This window comes from Argopecten irradians, chromosome 10 (assembly GCF_041381155.1).
Source record: "Argopecten irradians isolate NY chromosome 10, Ai_NY, whole genome shotgun sequence".
NCBI lineage: Eukaryota > Metazoa > Mollusca > Bivalvia > Pectinida > Pectinidae > Argopecten > Argopecten irradians.
The window spans coordinates 38,262,012-38,284,988 of NC_091143.1; the positions used below are offsets into that span (position 1 = coordinate 38,262,012).

The 22,977-nt window shown below is 35.9% G+C and overlaps 1 protein-coding gene across 4 annotated transcripts in view; it reads left to right on the top strand.

Moving 5' to 3' along the window:
* LOC138333837 (CREB-regulated transcription coactivator 1-like) overlaps positions 1-21,243 on the top strand; it is a 31,507-nt gene extending 10,264 nt beyond the window's left edge. For 2 of the 4 annotated variants that reach the window (XM_069282456.1, XM_069282459.1), the window contains 8 exons: positions 3,445-3,545; positions 4,451-4,521; positions 4,737-4,780; positions 5,474-5,816; positions 8,316-8,507; positions 11,791-11,997; positions 12,566-12,914; positions 13,925-21,243. In XM_069282456.1, coding sequence (XP_069138557.1) covers positions 3,445-3,545; positions 4,451-4,521; positions 4,737-4,780; positions 5,474-5,816; positions 8,316-8,507; positions 11,791-11,997; positions 12,566-12,914; positions 13,925-14,148 — 1,531 coding nt within the window. In that variant the 3' untranslated portion in view covers positions 14,149-21,243. The remainder of the gene's footprint in view (positions 1-3,444; positions 3,546-4,450; positions 4,522-4,736; positions 4,781-5,473; positions 5,817-8,315; positions 8,508-11,790; positions 11,998-12,565; positions 12,915-13,924) is intronic. The other 2 variants (XM_069282457.1, XM_069282460.1) reach the window with 2 other exon arrangements.
* Positions 21,244-22,977: the final 1,734 nt, after the last annotated feature.

Consider the following 22,977-nt stretch of genomic DNA (forward strand, 5'->3'; position numbering starts at 1 on the left):
GATGTGTTTGATGGAAAGCATTGTGACTAGTTGTCCATGACAAATCCAGCATGCTTATGTACTGTGGGGTAATGGTGTTGATGTTTGTGGGGCCGGGATATGTGGCTATTATATGGCTTTTAGACATGCATCATATGGAAGAATGTGTCTCAGGTTTTCACTAAACTGCATGGGTTGCTGATGTGATGAGATTGAATCAACTAATGATATATTATAATTATCTTTTGTTTTAGGTACATTTGATTTATACATTATAAAATAATACAAAAACAATACACATAGCCGTCATCTTGAAAACACATTTTGAACTTCTTCTTAAGTTCTGGTACGATTTGCCTGAAACTTGACATGGTTTCAATCAAATGTTGTTATTTTCCAGTTCAATCCGAAATCCAAGATGGCGACTACAGCTGCCATCTTGAAAATATTTTAAACTTCTCAATTTCTCTGGCGATTTGGCAGAAATTTGCCTGAAATTATCTTGACATGGTTTGATAAAGTGTTGCTAAATTTTGGATTTGAATGATCCAAAAACGAAGATGGCCACCATGACACCATATCTAATTAATTTCCTATGTGACTGTTGCTAAGGTTGTCAGATGACCGTTAACAGCTTTGGGCCTCTTGTTTTGCAATTAAACTTATTTGACTACTTAAAAGAGCCAAATTTTTAGCCCACCATCATCAGATAGTGGGCTATTCAAATTGTCTTTTGTTTGTTGTCTGTCATTAACAATACCTGTTACCGCTATTTCTTAGAGAGTACTGAAGAGATCTGTTTATGTCTCAAATTTTATACATATTTTCTACATGGGCCCTAGTTGTGCATATAATTGCATTTTGAAACCAATCCATTTACAAGATGGCTGACAGGTAGCCTTAGTTGAATTTTAAAAGTAGATAATTCGAAAAGATCCCTTTTTCCATTGTCAGACATGGATCATTCTTTTGTGGGGGCCAAAACCAAGCTTAGTGACCTGTCTATATATCCCTCTGGGATCTCTTGTTGTGTACTCTGCATTATTTTTTGATACGAACACTGAAAATGACGAGTCTCCAACCAGAAACATAAGAGTTGCCAACTCAGGAGTGTTGGGATGAAGGCTAGAATTACATCTCGATAGAAGTAGAGAAGATTATTTCTGTCATCAGAATGACTGATTGAAGTTTGATTAGGTATGGGCTAGCTTTATAGAAATACACAGATGGATCAGAAGGTGGCAGAAAAAGGAGTGAAAATGATGCAGATTTGTATAAAATTGGTTGTTATCTAGTAAAGGAATCCAGATTCATAAAACATTACTTCATTATATGCAATTAAAGTTTATTCTTACACTAGAGGTTAAAATGTAACCAGCAGAATATCTCCTGTGGTTAATGTGGTTATATTTGATGCTGCTAATATTGACAGTCGCCGGGGAAGATGTATTGGGTGAGGAACTGTAAGATCATTCCGCGGTTGTCTCGTGAAGTCGATTGGTGCTGTGCAATTTTGTCAGTGTCCTATATGCCGGAACGAGCATGCTGTTAATAATTGACGACTCTTTGGGCTTATGTTCTAAATAAAATCCAGTGGGGAGGCTAGCTATACAGTCCTGATGGCTGTTTGGAGGGAGGCAATCACAAGAGCCAGATTGATTATTGGGGGGTGGGAGGTAATTTGATTCACACAGCAGCCATGTCTAAATAAAGAAACATCAATACCTGGTGTTACAAGGTGGTGCCGAAAACTTCAAAGCTATATTCTATAGGAACCTGCAGTACGACAGTGCTGACTCAGTGGTAACATGTCCAGCAGCAGAAAACAGCACACAATTTTAAAAACATGCGTCAAAATATAACGGCAGAGTGTCCCTGTTGGCACTAAGAACTTGGAATATGTCCTAATAAGGAAGGCTACAATATAAACAATATATATAAAAATAAATAAATATGTAACAGAATAGATACAATATATATCATAGTAGAGAATAGATACAATACACTGTATACATCAGTGTAGATGCAGTCACATGAGACATAGAAACTTGGTGCTCATATTGATTTTAACCTTTTGTAACACAAATATCTCCTCAACAAATTGTAAAATTCGAACATGATCTTCCAATGTAATGTAAGCTTATACGAGGATGAATTTACTTGAAATGGAGCTATTGTTAACCTTGGTTATTTTTTTTTTGTCTCCTGCTTATTGAACATACAAACTTAATGCACATCTGCTTAATTGGTATATTGGGATTGATATAATGGTATTGTCTTCAGTAATGCTTAATTAAGGCAGAAATTACCAGATTAAGGTTTTGGTGCAAGTGTTGAAATACTTCTGTCCATAATTAAAGTGACTGGATTTCTACATTCATATGGTAATATAAGTGTTGTGATGGATAGGAAGAACAATTCAGGTTAAAGTTTTAGCAGGATGCTGTTACAGTCAAACATGCCCGACCCCCCTCCCTCCCACTCAGCCATTTCTTGTCTTATCTTCCTCCCTAGGATATTTACTATATAAATGACCTGTATTAAATGACCACCTGCGTAATTAATGCAACAAAGGGCCATAAATAATCATACCATAACTTTATCATAAGTATAAATAAACCCTCTCTTAAGCAACCACTCTGCAACTGAAACCAAAAGTTGTGGAATGAAATCTCATGGGATTCTCAGGGACTTTGATATGAGGATAGTCAAGTCAATCAGACACTTGACACAATGCCTTGTGTCAGGCGTAGTCAATAAGAGTTTGTCATTGCATTGGCTGTATTGAGCATATGCATGTTGATTAGGCTGTTTAATGACTGTATGTCTGATGCTTATAGTATCAGTATTGTATCCTATATTATCTGAAATTTACGTGTATTACCGGTAACTAAACACAGCAGCACGTGTCTGTAAAAAGATTGAATACCACAAAGACTATATACCAAAACAACATCTTGTATCTGTAAAAGTAGAGAATACCACAACGATTGTTTTCAGCTCACCTGGCTTACAGTTATATCATGATGCATCATCCGTCCGAAAAACATTTCTTTTAAATTGCTACTAGTTATGGAGTTCTGCGTGGATGGTAACCAAATTTGGACTGAAACATCTTTGGGGGAAGTTTGTATAATTCCCTCTCACTGGGTCAGGAAGGGCAAGGCCCAATAGGTTAAAACAGTTGTAAATCATTTAAATCCTTTAGGGTAAGTGGAACAGAGACAGGAGGGATGGGGTCCAGCAGATAATTGGAAGTAATTCTTTGCAGAAATAATTTACCAAACCTATATTAAAAACATTTGCACAACAAACCTGGTGAGCGATACAGGCCCTTTTGGGCTTTTGTTCCTTTAAACAACTTCTTCTTACAGCTTAGAAGCAGAGTGACAACTTATTGTCAATAATTAGAAGGGCTAGAGACTAGATATTGATAAGTGCTAACCTTATTTAATTACGTTGCAGAACAAACTCGGATTCTGCCCTGCATACCAGTGCCATGGCTCCTATCAGTGACCTGGGTGACCACATGCATGGTGCTACAACGCCTCCAGTAAACCGACGACGTAAGTATTCATTACAACGTTAAACCTACTATATGTCTATTTATGGTTTAGCCTATTATATAATATCTATCCATTGTTAGGCCTACTATATAATGTCTATCTATGGTTAAGCCTATTATATAATATCTATCCATTGTTAGGCCTACTATATAATATCTATTTATGGTTTAGCCTATTATATAATATCTATCCATTGTTAGGCCTACTATATAATGTCTATTTATGGTTAAGCCTATTATATAATATCTATCCATTGTTAGGCCTACTATATAATGTCTATTTATGGTTTAGCCTATTATATAATATCTATTTATGGTTAAGCCTACTATATAATATCTATTTATGGTTTAGCCTATTATATAATATCTATCCATTGTTAGGCCTACTATATAATATCTATTTATGGTTAAGCCTATTATATAATATCTATCCATTGTTAGGCCTACTAATATATTATGTCTATTTATGGTTTAGCCTACTATATAAGATCTATTTATGGTTTAGCCTATTATATAATATCTATCCATTGTTAGGCCTACTATATAATATCTATTTATGGTTTAGCCTATTATATAATATCTATTTATGGTTTAGCCTACTATATAATATCTATTTATGGTTTAGCCTATTATATAATATCTATCCATTGTTAGGCCTACTATATAATGTCTATTTATGGTTAAGCCTATTATATAATATCTATTTATGGTTAAGCCTATTATATAATATCTATTTATGGTTAAGCCTATTATATAATATCTATTTATGGTTAAGCCTACTATATAATGTCTATTTATGGTTAAGCTTATTATATAATATCTATTTATGGTTCAACCTACTATATAACATCTATCTATGGTTAATTAGAAACCTAATGTTGCTTTCATTACATTTATTTTGAGTAGTCATGGAGGTTGCTGGGGAAAATGCAATGCAAGGGGGAGGACTAATGAAAGACTTTTGGGATCCAAAAAAGGTGAGTTAACATTGATTAGTAAGTCTTCACATCAAATCCATTGCCAACCTGCTATCCTGACAGGTTCACTTTACATTTGTAATCGTCTCACTAGGTATGATGGTACTGGCCCAGTATATATGAGGGTACTGTTCCATCAGACCAAAGTTGATATGTTGATATGCTTAATTACCGGTAGCTGCATCATGTAATGAGATCCTTTCAAACTTTTACAGCTTGCACAGTCACGGCCCAAGTCTTGTGAGGTACCCAATATAAAGTAAGTGATTTTTGTTTTGAAGTAGATATTGATTCTTTGGCTTTCATCCTCTGTTCTCTCGATTACAGGAACTTTAAGAAAATCTGAAGAAATTAGAAATATAACTAATTAAAATCAATAAATCGGTCGAGTGTTAAAAATTGACACAATTTATTATCTGATATATATCTTTTAGATTCCTAAATATTAACATATTATCCTTTTCTAAAATAAATTTTACGTGTATTTTTGCGGGTATATTGTATTTTTCCATAAGAATTCACAAAACATGCAGTTGTTTGAATAAGAAATTTGAGATGGCCCTACTTCGTTCCTAATCAGATTGCTCCTTATAGACGTAGAAGCTGAGGGCTATTTTTTGGTACATCAGAAGATGCCCAATGCAGGCTATATGCTGTTGCTTGTTATCAGTGGAAACTATTACCAAATTTATTTTAAATACACAGAAAATAGCAGGTGACTAGTTGCGATAGTTTCTTCGCTAGAAAAAATAGGATCAGGAATCTTACCGGGATTCTGGTCAATCCCGGTCATATCCCGACGAGATCCTGGTCTTTTTCTGCCAGGTTATGATCGGGATCCCGTTGGGATATTACTGGAATCCTGCCTGGATCCCGGGAACATATCCCTGTGGAATCCCGTAAATTTAAGAAATGAGATAATTATAGTTTAACCAATTGTTTTTGTTGACAGTATCTATCCTTCAACGGAGCAGGAAAACCAGGGAAGTGGTATTCATGTTCCTATCACAAACAACACTGGATCACTGCCTGACCTAACGGTACTGCACTTCCCTCCTCCCCTGGCCACCCCTCTGGACGCTGAGGACCAGTCGTACCAAGGTGGCCCACCAGGTTCTGCTCCTGCTAATCTCTCCCCCACCAGTGCACACAGGCTGGGCGGTATGGGACCCCCTAGCCCCCAGGCCCAGAGTCCTGTACAGAGGCGCCGGCTGCAGCACGGCGGCCCAAGCCCTCTTGTACTCAGTGGGTCACCAACGCAACAGATCAGGATGTCTCACTCTACACCAGATAGTGTAAGTCATAGAAACATTACAACGTTGTTAGGATTGATACATTACACTGTAATGAAGAGTATATACAGTAAACTCCCCTTTTCAGCAAGTCAGTTGGACCAGAATTAGAATTAGAAATCAAACTTCATGAAATCCCAACTAGAGATTTTGTTTGGATGAATACAGCATGAGTGTGTCATTTAAGTTCCTACTCTGCACCATGTGTAACTGTAACTGTTGTTCTTCATCATTTTCTTAAACTTCTGGGATCTCTTTGTTTTGAAGTAATCTGAAATTAAAACTAGCTGCAGGTTGGTACATAAAAGGGTCAAAATTTAAAACTTTCTGAGGGCTACGAATACCAGTCATATTTTAAACTAAGATGATCATAGCACTGGGCTCTACAGAGGTCAAAATGTAAAAATTGTCAGATTTCAATGAAAATTGACTGCAGCTTATCAGGTCAATTCAGCAGAGGACGGTGAATTTTCTGATAGATTTTAGTTCTCTAGTGAAATTTTGAATATCATTACATTTGGGTCATTATTTTGATACAAAATGCAAAGTTCTGAATGGCAGTATGAGACTGATGGGTAGGGTTCAGGACTCTCTTTTGGTGTAATCTATATTTACAGCTCAATGAAACCAATATATTTCTAATAAATGAAAGGTTGTAGTCAGCAATTGCATATTACAGAGTTAGCTCCCTTGTGGGTAGGTATCGATTGTTTCGTCATTATTTTTTGAGCACAATTCACGTCGTTTTCTCCGAAACGTATGACGTTACGCTCGCAAACACATGAAGTCACAATCAATACCTACCCGCAAGTGCAGATAACTCTGTAATATGCAAATTCAGATTATGTGTATTTGAATGTCATTAAATGGTGGGTATGTGATATAACATAAGGTGTTCATCACTGCATGTCCTTTGATGTTCCCAACCTCCCAGTTTGTTGTGCTGTAGATGTTAATGTATATGTTGGTGTGTGTATTGTTCAGGTTCACTTACAGGATAAATGGAAGAAAAATCAAAACTTTCAGGACCAATCAAATACTCTCCTTCAATGTGGACAAAGTTAATCACATCCGATTGAACTTGGTCAAGTTGGTCTATGCGTTGGTCTTAACACACAGACAAAGATTGAAGAAGACATATTCTCTTCTGGTATTTTGGGAACTAAAAACTTAGAAATTTTAGTAGATACTTTGTGTTGCAGTAATCTAATTGTGCTTAATTAAACTTGATCAAGATAATCAGAAACAATTAGTAAACAATAGACACACACATGTGTCAAGGATAACATTTTACCTAGTGAACTTTTAGTTTGAAAATTTAAATATAAATTCAATGTTACAAAGATTACTATAATTACGGAACTGTACATACATGAAATTCATATCATGGAGAAATATTTGTCTTTCTCTTTCACCAAATAGCTCAGTACATACATGAAATTCATATCATGGAGAAATATTTGTCTTTCTCTTTCACCAAATAGCTCTAACCATTATATACGGAATTTGATAAGTGTGATAAATAATTATGCATAATTTTCATAATACTTTTAAGCACAATAAACCATTTAAGATGTTAAATGCTGTGTGCAGAGTACAGTTCATCAATACAGTACTGATATGGACTAAATTGTTGGGGTCGGAACCAATAACTGGACAAATCTGTCTCGTCTCTTATCATTTAGATTACATGTATATGGTTATTCTGCATAGTACCCTGTATAAAGATTGAATCCATTGACATTGACTGTCATTGACTATCCCTCTGTGTGAAATCTTTAATAATTCCAACTTGACAGCCTATTTAATCCTTAGATCTACATTATTCCAACTCTTACTGAAACACAGTAGATATAAAACCAAAAACTATTTTCCTGTTGAAGACATGTACATTGGTCTGGATTAAATTCTGATTGAATTGTGCTTGCAGTTTCTGCTTTTCATACTTTTGTTTTATATGAGTTTAAATCCAGTTATGTAGTTTTATTTTATGTTGTCCGGCCCCGATTTCTTGAAACTTAAGTGCAGTCCTGATGTAACTTATATGAAAATTTATGACTTAAGTCAGTTTTTGACTTAAGTTTGTTTCGAGAAATTGGGGCCAGGTGTGTATGGAACAGTAGTCATTTTATTATTGTTTTGGGTGCTCCTAAGTTCTACAGTGACTGTAGCTTTTGTTTGTGTCATCCTGTGTGTATGATCAGTAGATATTTTATTATTGTTTTGGGTGCTCCTAAGTTCTACAATGACTGTAGCTTTTGTTTGTGTTGTCCTGTGTGTATGGACCAGTAGACATTTTATTATTGTTTTGGGTGCTCCTAAGTTCTACAGTGACTGTAGCTTTTGTTTGTGTCGTCCTGTGTGTATGGACCAGTAGACATTTTATTATTGTTTTGTTTGTGTCGTCCTGTGTGTATGGACCAGTAGACATTTTATTATTGTTTTGCATCATTTCTGTTGTACATAGTTGTGTGTACTATTTTATATTTTTACAATGTTTAGGTTCCAAATCTTGACCCCAGTAAGCTTTCTTTGGACCCCCGGTTAAAACAGCAGTATTTGCTATACTTACACCAGCAACAACAGCAGAGACAGCGAGGGGGGCACACCCGCCCCCCGGCCCCTTCCAACAGTAATCTGCGACAGGTGCCTCAAGTTCATATCACTTCCGCATGTGACCAAAATAATTCTCAGGTAATTACTAACAAAATCTGTGCAGGTGGCCGCATGTGGCTATAGCAAGCAACTAACATACTACAAACAAACATGGCTATACAGTGATGCATGACTAGACCTATATAGTAAATAAGATATAAAGATGCAGTACTTCCAGTGATAAACCTGCTAACTTCATCTGATGCTCGACTAGTCCTGTAAAGTAGATGTAAAATATTATAGTCTGCCAGTGAAACCAGCCAAATTCCTTGTTGTACGGTCAAAAATTTGAAGGGATAGTTCATGAGCACTTTAGGTCGTTCATAAGACATCAGCAGAAATAGGTCAGAAACATTTTAGGTCAGTCATAAGACATCAACAGAAATAGGTCAGAAACATTTTAGGTCGTTCATAAGACATCAGCAGAAATAGGTCAGAAACATTTTAGGTCGTTCAAAAGACATCCGAAGAAATAGGTCAAGAACACTTTAGGTCATTCATAAGACATCATCAGAAATAGGTCAGGAACGCTTTAGATCGTTCAAAAGATAAGCAGAAATAGGTCAGAAACACTTTAGGCCGTTCATAGCACATCAACAGAAAGAAGTCAGAAACGTTTTTGGTCATTCATAAGACATCAGCAGAAAAAGGTCAGAAAGAAGTGCAAAATCCAAGATGGACAACAAAGTCGCCATATTAAAAAACATATCTATTTCTTATACTTGTTTCAAGGTTGCCAGATGACAGTTAAGGCTCTTAGGCCTCTTATTTCTAAGGACTTTAGCAATTCCTTGAGCATCCCTGTTCCATGTCATTTCTTCAAGTTTGATAAAACTTACAAACTTCAAAAACATTTTAAAAACCATTGCCTGATTTGAGTAAATGACTGTTACAACGAATCTACTAAATAGACTGCATGCATGTTGTTTCTTAATCTTTGAGTTGTGTACTATGTCTCCCCTTCCTCCTACTGTTGTTTTGTATCGTAGTTAATTTATACTATTCTATAATTGTACAACACCTCGTCATTATCTACAAAACGAAAGCTCAATATCGTCATTCTTAAAACTAAAGTGTATAGATCACCATTATTAGACGGTGGGCTATGCAAATCGCCGTTTGTCCGGGTCTGTCCTTCTGTCGGGTCATCCTTTCGTCTGTCCGTAAACAATTGTTGTTTGAGAAAGAATTCAGGGATATATCTCAAATTTTACGTATAGGTTACACACTTACCAACGTCCCGATTCTGTTGGGGAAAATCACAATTTCAGACTCCCTAACCTGTTACCGGATGATATTGTTAAAAATACAATAATATCCTGAATTTGATACACCTTCAATCAAAACAGCTGTCATTATACAAAAAATATCAACAATGCTGATTAGGACGGCTTGTTCTGATATACTCAGGTGGATCATTCGACAGACTCATTTGTCAAAGATAAAGTCTTTTCCTCCGTCCAAGCTTTTATATGGAAATTCGGATGTTTAATCAATTGACGGTCAATGACTTAAGAGTATTTAGGTCACCTGAGACAAAGTCTTAAGTGACCTATAATATTCTGATTGTCTTTTGTCTGTTGTGTTTCATTCATCATCTATTGAATTATTTATATTTTCGACTTCTCCAAAACTGCTGAATCAAATTCACAAAACTTCTAACTGTTACCTCTTCACCACTAATATACCAATAGTTTGCTGATCATGATTGCTAATTGAGGTGTATCATGTTCTTGTAATTGATTGGAGGAGGTTGTGAGAGGGGCAGAAAGAGGTAAAATTGACTACAATTTCAAAAATCTTCTTCTCAACTCGCAGATTTGGTAGAATCAAATACTCTTCATAACTATATATATAGAAGTTGGGCCTTAAGGCCTTTAACAGAAATTGTGAAAATCATGGCCCTAGGGTCTCAGAAATTTCCCTGGGGATGGGGTCAAATTTACTTCTGTAGTTCATATAAGGAAAACATAATTTTCAGCGTTATTTCCATAGAAAATCAGCCAAACTTGATTAGAATTATAGGTTGAGGCAGCATTTTAACATATCAGGGATGAAATTGTTCAGCCGATTGGCTGATTTCAGCCTTTTTGACTTTCAGAAAATAGGTTTCTGCTACATGTTATTCCATATAATTTTCCCCTAAAAAACAGTCTTTCAGTCTTTTCCAAAATTTCCCATTTTCATCTCTGACATATCTAAATGTGTTCTGGATTATCCCCAGGGGGCAAGGCCAAAATTAGTCAACAGGACTAAAATTTCAAAAATCTTCTGAATTCACAGACATGATGGAATCAATTACTCTTTAATCTTGATTGTTCAGACCCATGGGCCTCTAGCTCAAGAATTAGGTCTTATCCTACTTCAAAAAAGTAATCCTTGGAAGCATAGACAAAATTTAAAAAAAAAATTCTTGTTTAGATCCATCAGATGGACTCTTGTTTGAATTGTCTCCTTTCTTCATTTTAAAGATTTGTCACCATTTTGAGAACAAAGTTAATATCTCTTAGTTTAAATTGTTGTAGACAGAAAGTATTGGAACTATAATATTCTTATGAAGCAGATATTGCCCAAAATGTTAGCTTAGCTCTTTCTGTACCAGAATTTGACCACAGATGAGTGTTGACAGATGGTGGCCATATTGAATTTTGATATGTTTATTCAATATTTTCAAATGGAAAATGGAACAGAAAGGAAAAGCAAAGAAAATTTTACATTGAATGACATAGATCATTTTATGGTTGGCGCCAAGATCCCTCTGGGATCTCTTGTCTAAATATGAAGACAAGATGTAATCACGTTTCTTCTGTTTTAAATAAATACTGATGCTTATTGTGATCCTTTACAGGTTACGAAAGCTAAATTAAGTCATACTTCAATCGTTTGGTATTCTTTTTCATACAATTTAAAAAGAAAAAGTAAGCCATTTGGACATGGATTAAGCATTAGCATTGTCTTTCATGTACTGTCTTTAGTTTCCATTTTTATCATAATCACAGTAGAATATTCTTATATCATAGTATCAAATGGGCTTCAAAACAGCATGACTTCATACACTGTCCTCACAGTTTTGTTTGATTTACTATTATTATTACAGAGTTATCTGCCCTTGCGGGTAGGTATCGATTGATACGTCATGTGTTTAAGTGTGTAACGTCATACTTTTTGGAGAAAACGATGTGAGTTGCGCTCATAAAATAATGATGTAACAATCGATACCTACCCGCAAGGGAGCTTACTCTGTAATATGCAAAGACAGAATAGACATTGCCTTGTTTTATAGATACTGAGGACTACTAAAATTCCGTCTTCTTGTTTACAGCCATCATTAACACAGTACAGGAATAACGTATCCGAGTCTAATTGCCAGTCACCTACATCTCCTCTGTCGCAAACATCTCACTCTCCAGCTCAGTCGCCTGGCCTGCCACCAACATCCTGGAACAACTCGCCCTTCACCGACACTTACCAGCATCAACAGCAGCAGCAGACAAATGCTCTACAGCACCAGTTTGAACAATTCAATATGGTACGTTAAGCTCCTCTGGCTGAAGGGCTATAGTTACTTGCATTCTAGAGTTGGATTTTAAGTTATTAGAAAAAGAACGGGGGGTGTTACATACAAATCTTTGTTGGTGCAACACCATCCTTCTGTGATCTCTTGTTTGCTCACCTGGATATGGCTTGAAGGGTCAATGGGCTTATATCATGGTCTGTTATCCGTCAACATTTTTTTAAAATCACTATTGGTCATAGAGATCTGTATAGATCTTGACTCTGAGCTCCCCTGGGGCAGGAGGGGTGGGGGGTCCCTTTTTGGATAAACATTGGTAAATCCCTTTAAATTGCTGGAGTTCTGCATGGCTTGTAACCAAATATGGTCAGAAATATCCTTGGGAGAAGGGGAACAAAATTTGGATAAATCTTGGCTCTATGAAACTTTGGAATCATTGAGAAAATAAAAACCAGTTTGGTGATACAAGCCCTCCAAGGTTTTCTTGTTTGATTAATTAAATGAGCAATACAATGCCCTCTGGGGCTCTGGTTATATTTAAAGAAATGTATTGTTTTACCAATGTAACGTTGTTTGTTTGTAGTCACAAGACAACCACTTCATATCATCATCATCTGATTCCTCATTGTTGACCAATGGAGCGACAAGCAGTGCTATCTACACATCTCCTCAGAACACTTCAATAAACTTTAGCCAGGCCCCTGGCCTGTCAGGCAGCAGTCAGGACCTCCACCAACACTATTTTCAACAACAAATGGACTCAGAACGAATTTCTCAAAAATGTGCTACTGTAGCCAACCCTGCTGTGCAGTATCTTCAACAGCAGCCTGCACAGCAGCAGCAAAATATTTTACAACAACAACAACAGCAGCAGACGAGTGGTAAAATTCCAGATATCATATTCACAGGTATCAACTCTTACTTGTTTCCAGGTATCAACATTTCATTACTTTCCTTGTTGGTGTTAGCAATAGGGCCTGTGCATTTTTGTTTTGGTAGCAGTTTGCTTTTAATTGGTATGTAGAATCTAGCAATTCCTTATTTAAGTGAATACTTATTTTGTTTGCCCCTTTGTGAAAAACCGATTAAACATCTACTCCTTAACTACTTGGAGGAATTTCAGTGAAACTTAAGCTTGGTGGCAATATTCCTCAAACAAGTAAATCTGGGCGGCCTCCTCCCCTTCCATTTATCGATTTGTATTTATTGCTTTGCTTGTGTCTGTTTTGTATTTCTGGATTTTAAGTTGATTTTTACATCATTTGATAGGCACCATTAATACTATGTGTTGTTGTGAACTTTTAGTTTTTAGCTTTCAATATCATTATTTTCCCAAATAACAACTGCTTATATTATAGAAGTTTTTTTTTTTAAGTTTTGAAGTTTTGATATGTTACTTTCATATATATTCACTTCTAATTTCTCAAACCTGATGCTCGAAACTTTTATCCTCATGTGTTTTGTACTGATAGGGAATGCAAGTTATCGTCATTGTTGACTTTGTCGCCTGCAATACAAAGGCAACATAATAGATATTGTATCGGTGTTCGCAAATAAATTTCAATATCAAACATCAATTTTTCAATTAAAATAATTTTTTGCATGTTTAACGCTTTCTCTGATGATGCATTAATCTTTCACAGAAATTTGTCCCCTTATCCTTCATGATGGGGTTGATGTATACTTACTTCCAGTTGGACAGAGAAACAAATAATTGTGAAAGAATTAAACAGTTTATTGCAGTGTTAAAATATTGTAAATAAAATAACTATATTGAACAATAATCTTGTTATGTCGACATGGTAGATATGGATGATACTCCAATTTGATATGCTATAGTTTTCCCCACCCTTACTGATCTAAGTTAGATATATATATTGTAGCATGTTTTATAAGCCCACATGTTTTTGTGTACTTGACAGTTTACCACTTAATATTGCAGGTGTTGATGATAATTTGATGGGGAAACAAGACTTTGCGAAGGAAATAGGTAACGCAATTACAGCTGGCATGCCTGATGCCTTTGATACAGAATTCTTTACTTCTGACGAGGCTCTCAAAGTAGGCCTTGATCCCTTGGACTTAGATGGATTACAGATGCTAACAGACCCCACCATGTTAACGGACCCAGCCACTGAGGAAAGCTTTAAACTAGATCGCTTATAGGAGATTCCAGCATGCCAATCAGCGCTTTACATTTGTGTCTTTACAGTTTTTAACGTCTTAGAAATCTTTAAAAAGTTATTGGCTCTGTCAATCAACACATTTAAATTCACCCCAGGATTCCCCTTCCCTTGTAGTGACCACAACTACTGCTAGCCGGCAGAAGGAACTGAAAATGAACTGTCACAAAGGACGTACGGTTTTTGTTGTGACTTTTGTACTGGTGAAAGCATTGTATTACTGTTCCCTGCATACATTGGCATTCCTTGGTTACTTTTGTGAATTAGGCACAACATTGGTTAAGGAGAGAGAGGAAGTTGTAGAGAGAGAGAGAGAGAAAAAGAGAGAGAGCATGCTCAAAAGAATGTGATATATTAATAGATCAACAATGATGTTGTATGGAATTCTGCTGTCTAGATTATTTTACTGTTTAACAAAGAGTTTTACATCCTGTGCCAGAAATATTTTAATATTCTTACATTAAGCAGGCGAGGTATTTAATACTGATTGAGTAGCTCTTTTATTATGATGAGGTTTATACCTGCAGAAAACAGCACTCGTTATCACTTGCAGAACAAAGTTGTATAAATAAGAAGTTACAAGGTTTGTTACTACTTCCAGTATTAACTTTATTGTCTGACATACTTTGTCACCTTTAAAATATCCAAGAGTTCTACTTGGGCAAATCTCCCCTTGTCTGAAGATGTTCATTTACATATGTATTACATCCTGGTACCAATATATCAGGCCTTAGATGCAGGGTTGGGCCAGGTATTGCTAGAGTAATCTCCCTTCAATTGACTAGATCATTTTTATCAGCAAAGCTTAAAAAAACAAATTTTGATTCTAAAATATACATAGACACACACATTATTTACTTCTTAAATTATAAATGAGCTCAAAATAAAAAAAAATTGAGTTAATGGGATTCTGTACCTTTATTTAACTATAAATGTTTTTTGATAGTATTTCATTGACTTTAGAAGTGCCCAATATATTGTATGATACCTGCTTGTCAAGCTTGTATACAGGTGTTATAAACACAGTACCGTATTAAACCCAATAAGCGCCCAGGGCGCTTAAGAAATTGATAAAAATGAAAAGGTGCTAAAAAGTCGAAATTATTGCAAATCTATACAGTTTTATGTAATTTTGGTCCTTATTTATGCATGGGCAATTGAAATTGAGGCCTCAAAAAGGGGGAGGGGCGCTTATAGGGACATGGGCGCTTATTGGGTCGAATACGGTATTAGTCAGTAATCACTGAAAGGCTTGATTGATGGAAAATTTAATAGTAAGGTTTAAATATATGGTGACTTAACTTTTCCAATTTTGGATATATAAACCCTTTCCAGTACTGTGTCTATTCCCATATATGACAAGCAGAGATATATTGAAAGATCCCATACCATAGGATTTCCTTGCTAATCATAATTGCTGTTAAGGTCATTTAACCCAGGATGACCTATAGTCATCATGCTTCTTCCATCGTCATGAGCTGTTCGTCGTCTGTGAACTTTTTATTCAAACAACTTCTCAATAACCAAAAGGCCCAGGGGGCTGATAAAGGGCCTGTAGCATTCTGAGACAAAGAGCTACCAAGTTTGTTCAAATGCTGGAATGAAGGGATACCAAATTTGTTCAAATTAATGACCTTCGCATTCTGAGACAAAGAGCTACCAAGTTTGTTCAAATGCTGGAATGAAGGGATACCAAATTTGTTCAAATTAATTACCTTAACTGCCATTTAAGGTCACAGGGGTAAAATAGGCTAAAATGTTTAAACACATTCTTGTTTTTGTTTGTTTGATAAATTAAAGTCCTATTACCAGCCATGGTCATGTAAGGACGGCCTCTCGTGTAAGTAGTGCAATGCATGTGCTAAGTGCGAGGTGCATGTTTTGGGTATAATTCGTGTTGTATCTTGTATAGTTGAACTCTTGCCCTTTTTATAGTGCTATATCAATACGCAAGAGGCCTAGATACCTGTTAATGTAAAAGTTTGTTCAATGAATGACCTTGACTATCATTTAAGGTCACAGGGGTCAAATAGGCTACACTCTTTACCAACTGACTGTGTAGTTCAGTTCTTCTATATATTGTGTTGTATTATAGTCAGATGACCGTTAAGGCCCATTAGGCCTCTTTGTTTTCAGGCAACCTGGACCTGAAGAGCCGGTTAGCTTATGTCATGGCGTGGCATCCGTACATCACCATTTCCTGGGCAGGAGGGGCAGATTAATTGAAGTAAAAATTCTTTGAATTGCTACTAGTCATTATAGAGTTCATAATGAACTGTAAACAACTTTGGCCGGAAACGTCTTTTGGGGAAGGAAAATAGAGTTTGTATAAATGTGACCCCTTTGGGACTCGAAGGATGGGGCCCAACCGGGAAATTACAAGTAAATCTTGGAGGAAGTGGACACCACCCCCGTATTCAGGGCATTTCTTGATTTTTTTTATCTATATATATATATATATAGAATTTCTTGTTGATTTTAAATAATAGAATGTCAGCAGTTAATGTTGGCATGATGGTGAAGAAGTGCTTGTTATATAATTTCTAGAGAGATTGCTGAATGTTACATACTTCTGCTTCATTTTCACATTTTACTTTTAAAAGATGAATATAAGAATGTGTGTTATAAACCTGTTCGTAGATACACATAACAATTGGTTATTTTAAATGTTTAAAATTATGATTTTGAAATGTGTATTAAGTCAAACAAACAATTATCTATCCTTAATTATCATGAGTAATTTAGTTGTTTACTGGTTTACTGGAAGCAGTAGTACAAAATTCCAGTTAACATCTGTGTTGCTTAGCTTTTGACAAATTCAAGTTTGATAAAAAATAAAAAAAATTCTGGGCCTTGAATCAAAATAAAGATTTAAAAGAATCCCTCGTATGACCATATACAAATCTCTTTTTACAGTGAATATGTTTTCATTTTTTATTCCAAATTATGTTTGCAGTATTTGAAAATGCGTCATCAATTTCTGAACTGAATTAATTTAGGAAAAAAGAAAGAAAAAAAGTGATTATAAGTGGAGGAACTGAGAAGAAAGGGTAGTGTGTATTATTACAGACTAGAACAGAAGCTTGGCAGCAAATTTACAGTTGATATTGCAAGATTTATAACAAGATTTTAAATATATATTGTCTGTGATTTTAAATGTTTTAATAAAAAAATATATGCTGTATTTAACTCTTATTTCATGTGTGTTAACCAGTTATGGACATATAGATATAAGCCTATGTCCAACATTCAATAATTAACAATTTAGATGTTTAAAAATGTTGAATTTGGACAGCTGATTTATATTTTAACTGATAAATTTTGGGTGCCACACCATGAAATATGAGTTATTTACAGTACATTGATATGTAACCCCCTCTGGACAATCAACTGAATTATAACCTTGAAATGTCCTCAAACAGCTCCTACAAAAGTACTGGACAGACGCTCTTTAATGGACGTGTCTGCAAGTGAGTGTGTTTTATTGCATAACATGAAATGTTTGTGTTTGGTGTATAGTAGTTAAATTTGCAGGGACGTTTATTATCGCTATACTTATGTTTTCACTTAAGTCTGTGAATTCTAAACTACAGCGAACAATAGATCAAAGAATTATCAAACATTAGTCAACCTAAAAAATGGAATCGAATATATCCCATATAGAAAACTGCGACATATTGAGCCCGCAAATTGCACTTTTTTCACAGACCCAAATTTCACGAAACAGTCTCGAGTCTCTAACTTTCTTAAGCTTAGATTTAGCTAACGAAAGATGATATTAGAAAAATTTAATTTTGATCAGTGAAGTATAAATTCAAGTGTAAGAAAACTGGAAAAAAAATCATGATTTACTGTTGGAATGATTATGCTAAAATAGCTGTCGTCAACATCTGATTCAGTAATCTTCTGTAGAAAATTAGCTGTCATTGGGAAGGAGATAAAATAGATGTACTTACATGTACAGAGCTGTAAAATCCTTCTACAAGACAAACATTTCATGTTGTGCAAATCAGTACAGTAAAACCTGCTATAAAGGACACCTTTATATAAAGGATTCCTGTCTACTAAGGACAGATTTATCAACCCTATTTGGTGCAATTTATTATTTAATTAACCTTTATAAAAGACACCTGTCGAAAAAGGACAATGTTGCTGTGTCTCTTGTGTGTCTTTATAGACAGGTTCGACTGTACTTTATATCCTCTTTGGATCTTGTTTAGATATTTACAGATTGTACGTCCTAGCTGGGCGTTAGAGTAAGGATGGTGTATTGTTGCCTGTTTCTCACCTGTCGTATCTTTATTATTTGTTGCAGAATTTATTTATATGTATAGTTGGCTATTATTGGATGGTGCAATGTCGGTGTCATCCTCAAGTGCTGTGTTGCAGCTATGTACATATTACAGATTATCTATTGGTTTTAGCTCGTTTGTAGTTACAAAGGACCCGCACGGGCAGTTTGACAAATTCAATGGTCTAGTCATACAATAACCCTGTACTGTTCACGAATTTTCAAAACATTAAAAGAAAAATGCATGTGAGTGGAGAGTGATAGAGAATGATGCTATAATTTGGTAATTTTTCATGTAGAAAACTTTTAGGTACTCATACATACAAGTATGTATACAGTCATCATGATCATTGATGTTTCATTTGCATTAATACGGATATCGTTTGTCAAATTTCATGCATTGATTTTTATATGTCTTCATTTCTGATAATCCACGATTGTCTCCATCATTGTCACAGAAACGGTTTGCATCTCATTGCTCCTTTGTGGTTGGTCGATCAGAACACAGTCACCTGTAAACAGAACTTTTCACACTTCACTGAATTCATTGTATTGTTATGTATATAGTCGGAGGGAGCTGGTGGTTCTCCGTGATCTGCTGAATGGCGTTTTTAAATGTAGTTTTATGCTGACTAGCGTGGCCTGTAATTGTAATGTAAACTTAACATTTTATCAATATTCTTAAAATACATGAAATTTCTAAAATGTGTTCCTGAAGGAGCATAGTTTGTCAAATGTTACTGTTTGTTGAATAGTACACTGGTATATTAACCCGACATATTCGTCTTATTATATTCAGTGTTAATTAATACGATGGTGTATGATCCCGACATATTTGGCTAATTTTACTCTTTCGATTAGTATGATTGGGTATTATCGCGACATATTTGGCTAATTTTATTCTGTCAATTAATATGATTGGGTATTACCCCGATATATTTGGCTAATTTTACTCTTTCGATTAGTATGATCGGGTATTACCCCGACATATTTGGCCAATGTTGCTGTGTGTCAATTGGTATACTGGCATATTATCCCGACACAAAGTAACAATGACATGTTGTCATGGCAATCATTACATGGTCTTGGGGGTACCCTGAAGTGTTACGGGCGCTAAGGTGGCTTCTCTTGTTGTGATAATGTTTGACGTAGTATTGTAAATGTCATTGATATTAGTGTACAGCTCGCTTGGTCTCCTAATTGTGTCCGATACCTAGTGTTAAAAAAGAGTAAATTTACCACCCATTCATAATCACAGCTATAGCTGACCTAGTGTCCTGTTGGTTACATGATAGACAGACACTTTACTAAAAAAACTACGGTGAAGGTAACTGGCCTGAATATACTATAAAATATATGTACAAGACCAAGTTTTATGTAGTCAATAAATACTTGAGCTTGCTACTTGTATAACTTATACAAACCATTTCATTGAGATACCGGTGTTTTTGTTACCATTTGTTACCTGTATTTATGTTCTTAATGTCCATTGTTAAGCTCTATTTGTTGATAATGCAGGTTGCTATACTTGAGGCATTGATCTGTGGTTGTGTCTAACTATCCATCACATCCTTGTCAAAAGGCTAGTTACTAGTGTAAGAATCACTGATTATAGGATATTGTTTCTAAGCCAAGTTGAGCCCTTTGTTACATTCCACTGGTGTTGTTGATGAACATGTATTTTACAGCTTATTGTTATGTGTTAGGTAAAGGACAAAACATTTTGTTTGATGTGACCTTGTTGTAGACCCCCAACATTGCATTGTAGAACCTTTTTAGGTCATCCTCTCTATAATTCATATACATTACATTTTTTATGGCTGCGTTGTATATCTACACCTCTAAACTGTAATTTTTGACTGAACTCATTTAAGCTTGTGACCTGGACTTCTAAGACATTAATAAGGACATTGTCGTATAGACTGAAACTTTAGATCACATGACAGTGAAGACTGAATTTTCTGACCACCTGTTTGACTTGTAGGTCAATGATCACCTGGCCTGTACACTGACTTTGTGTGACCTTATGACCTTGTGTGTGACCTTATGACCTTGTGTGATACGGGGTTTACTTTTCTCTTACTGTAGGTGATCTGAAGTTTGACCTATGACCTTGTGTGATACAGGGTTAGTTTTCTGTTACTATAGGTGACCTGAACTTTGACCTATGACCTTGTGTGACAAATGGGTAACTTTTCTCTTACTGTAGGTGATCTGAACTTTGACCTATAACCTTGTGTGACACACAGGGGTTACTTTCTCTTACTGTAGGTGACCAGGACTTTGACCTATGAGTTAGTTGGTATGGCACATCGAGGTGGCTGTGTTCTGTTACTGTATATGACCTGAATTCTGACCTATGATCTTGTTTGACACCCAGAGGTTACTTTCTGTTACTGTAGGTGACCTGAACTTTGACCTATGATCTAGCTGGTAAGACACATAGGGGTGGCTGTGTTCTGTTACTGTAGATGACCTGAACTCTGACCTATGACCATATGTGACACATTGTGACCTGAACTTTGACCTATGATCTAGCTGGTAAGACACATAGGGGTGGCTGTGTTCTGTTGCTGTAGATGACCTAAACTCTGACCTATAACCTTGTGAGATGCAGGGGTGGCTGTGTTCTGTTACTGATCATTCTGATGTACTATATTGCTTTTTACAGTCTTAGAGGGTTATAACATTGACTGTTGTATGTTTTGTTACCATGACGTTTGTCATCACATGTTGTCCAGTACCATAACCCCTCATTCTACTGGAGTAAATATACTACGTATGAAACGTTGTTGGTTTTGTCTTTACATTAGGTCATGTGACCTGAAGGGTCAGGATGACCTATAGTTTTCATGCTTTGTCGTCGTGCACCAATGGTAAACTTTTCATTCAAACGACTTCTTCTCAATAATAGAGAAGTCCAGGCCTCGATTTCCCAAAGCAAATGTGACGACTTAGGTCAAAACTTAAGTCATTTCTGTTAAGTAATCTATGTTAATAATTTTAGACTTATGTTCGTTTTTGACTGAAGTTTGTTTCAAGAAATCGGGTAATGATATTTGGCCTGTGGCATCCTATCAAGATTGTTCAAATAAATGACCTTGACTTTCATTCAAGGTCACAGGGGTCAAATAGGATAAGAAAAAAATCTTTAAACAATTTCTTGTGTATAGCTTAGAGGTCTAGAGACCTGATATTGGACTTTAAGCATGTTGACATGAAGGAATACCATTTTTATAAAAATGAATGACCTTGACCATCATTCAAGGTATAATTCATCAAAACCTATCATATCAGAACCTGAAGAGTTCTTTATTCAATCTGTTTAAAATACAGATCTGTATTATCACTACATTTGAAGTACAGGTAGTATAAAGGTCCCCAAATGAGATGTTGTCAGATCCTCTATTGAACTGAGTGGTTATAAAATCTGTATTTTGATCAGATTGGTTCGATAATTTTCCTTTCAAAATCATCCTACACATTTATACAAAGTGTCGTCATTAAGACGATATAAGCCCAAATATAACAAACATCTTGAAAATCATCTAATTAAAATTTATACTGTCTGTGTGGCCGATATCAATCAATCTTTTATTTATTAAAAATTTACCATTGATATGATAGGCATGAGCGAGGCTTAGGCTGCAATCTCATTGGCCAGCTATAAAAAGTTTCTCTTCTCGGGACATTGATATAAACAACTGTGGACCTTTTATAGCCGGCCAATGAGATTTCAGCCGAAGCCTCGCTAATGCATCTTATATCGGCTTAATGACGGCACTTTGTATAGATGTGTAGGATGATTTTGAAAGAAAAATTATCGCTCTTTCCAACTTGCTAGACTGATGTGTTTTTAGCTCACCTGGTCAGAAGGGCTGGTGAGCTTGTCATCGCGCAGCATCCGTAGTCTGTCGTCTGTCCGTCAACATTTTCTTTACATCGCTACTAGTCATAGAGATCTGCATTGAATGTAACCAAATTTGGCCAGAAACATCCTTGGGGAAGGGGAACAGAGTTTGTTTGAATTTTGGCTCTGACCCGCCACCACCCCCCCCCCCCCCAGGGGGGGCAGGATTTAGTAATCTCCATATTTGAATTTTTCAGTGGTAAGGGAAATATATAAACCGAAATACAGATGGTTTTGAAATTTAACTCTTTCTCTTCTCTATTTACTCCATGGACTTTTTGAGGAGTGTTTCTATTATGCCAGAATGACTCAACTCGACTACTTTCATTTTTCCACAGTTCAGATACAAAGAGTATATTTATATAAATGATAAAGATGTGTGAAGATTATTGATGAAAAAATAAAGACTTTGATGCATGATATGATTGTCCAAATGTCACCGACGATCCACAATAACGCCATGTTAAGTTTGTCACCTTGGAGTGCGTGACATTGATGGTTCAAAATCAGGCTGTATCTACAACGACATTGGCTCTGCCGGACAGTACCGCTTCTCAATTGATCAGGCTGTATTTAGGACGACATTGGCGGTGCCGGGCAGTGACGGTCCA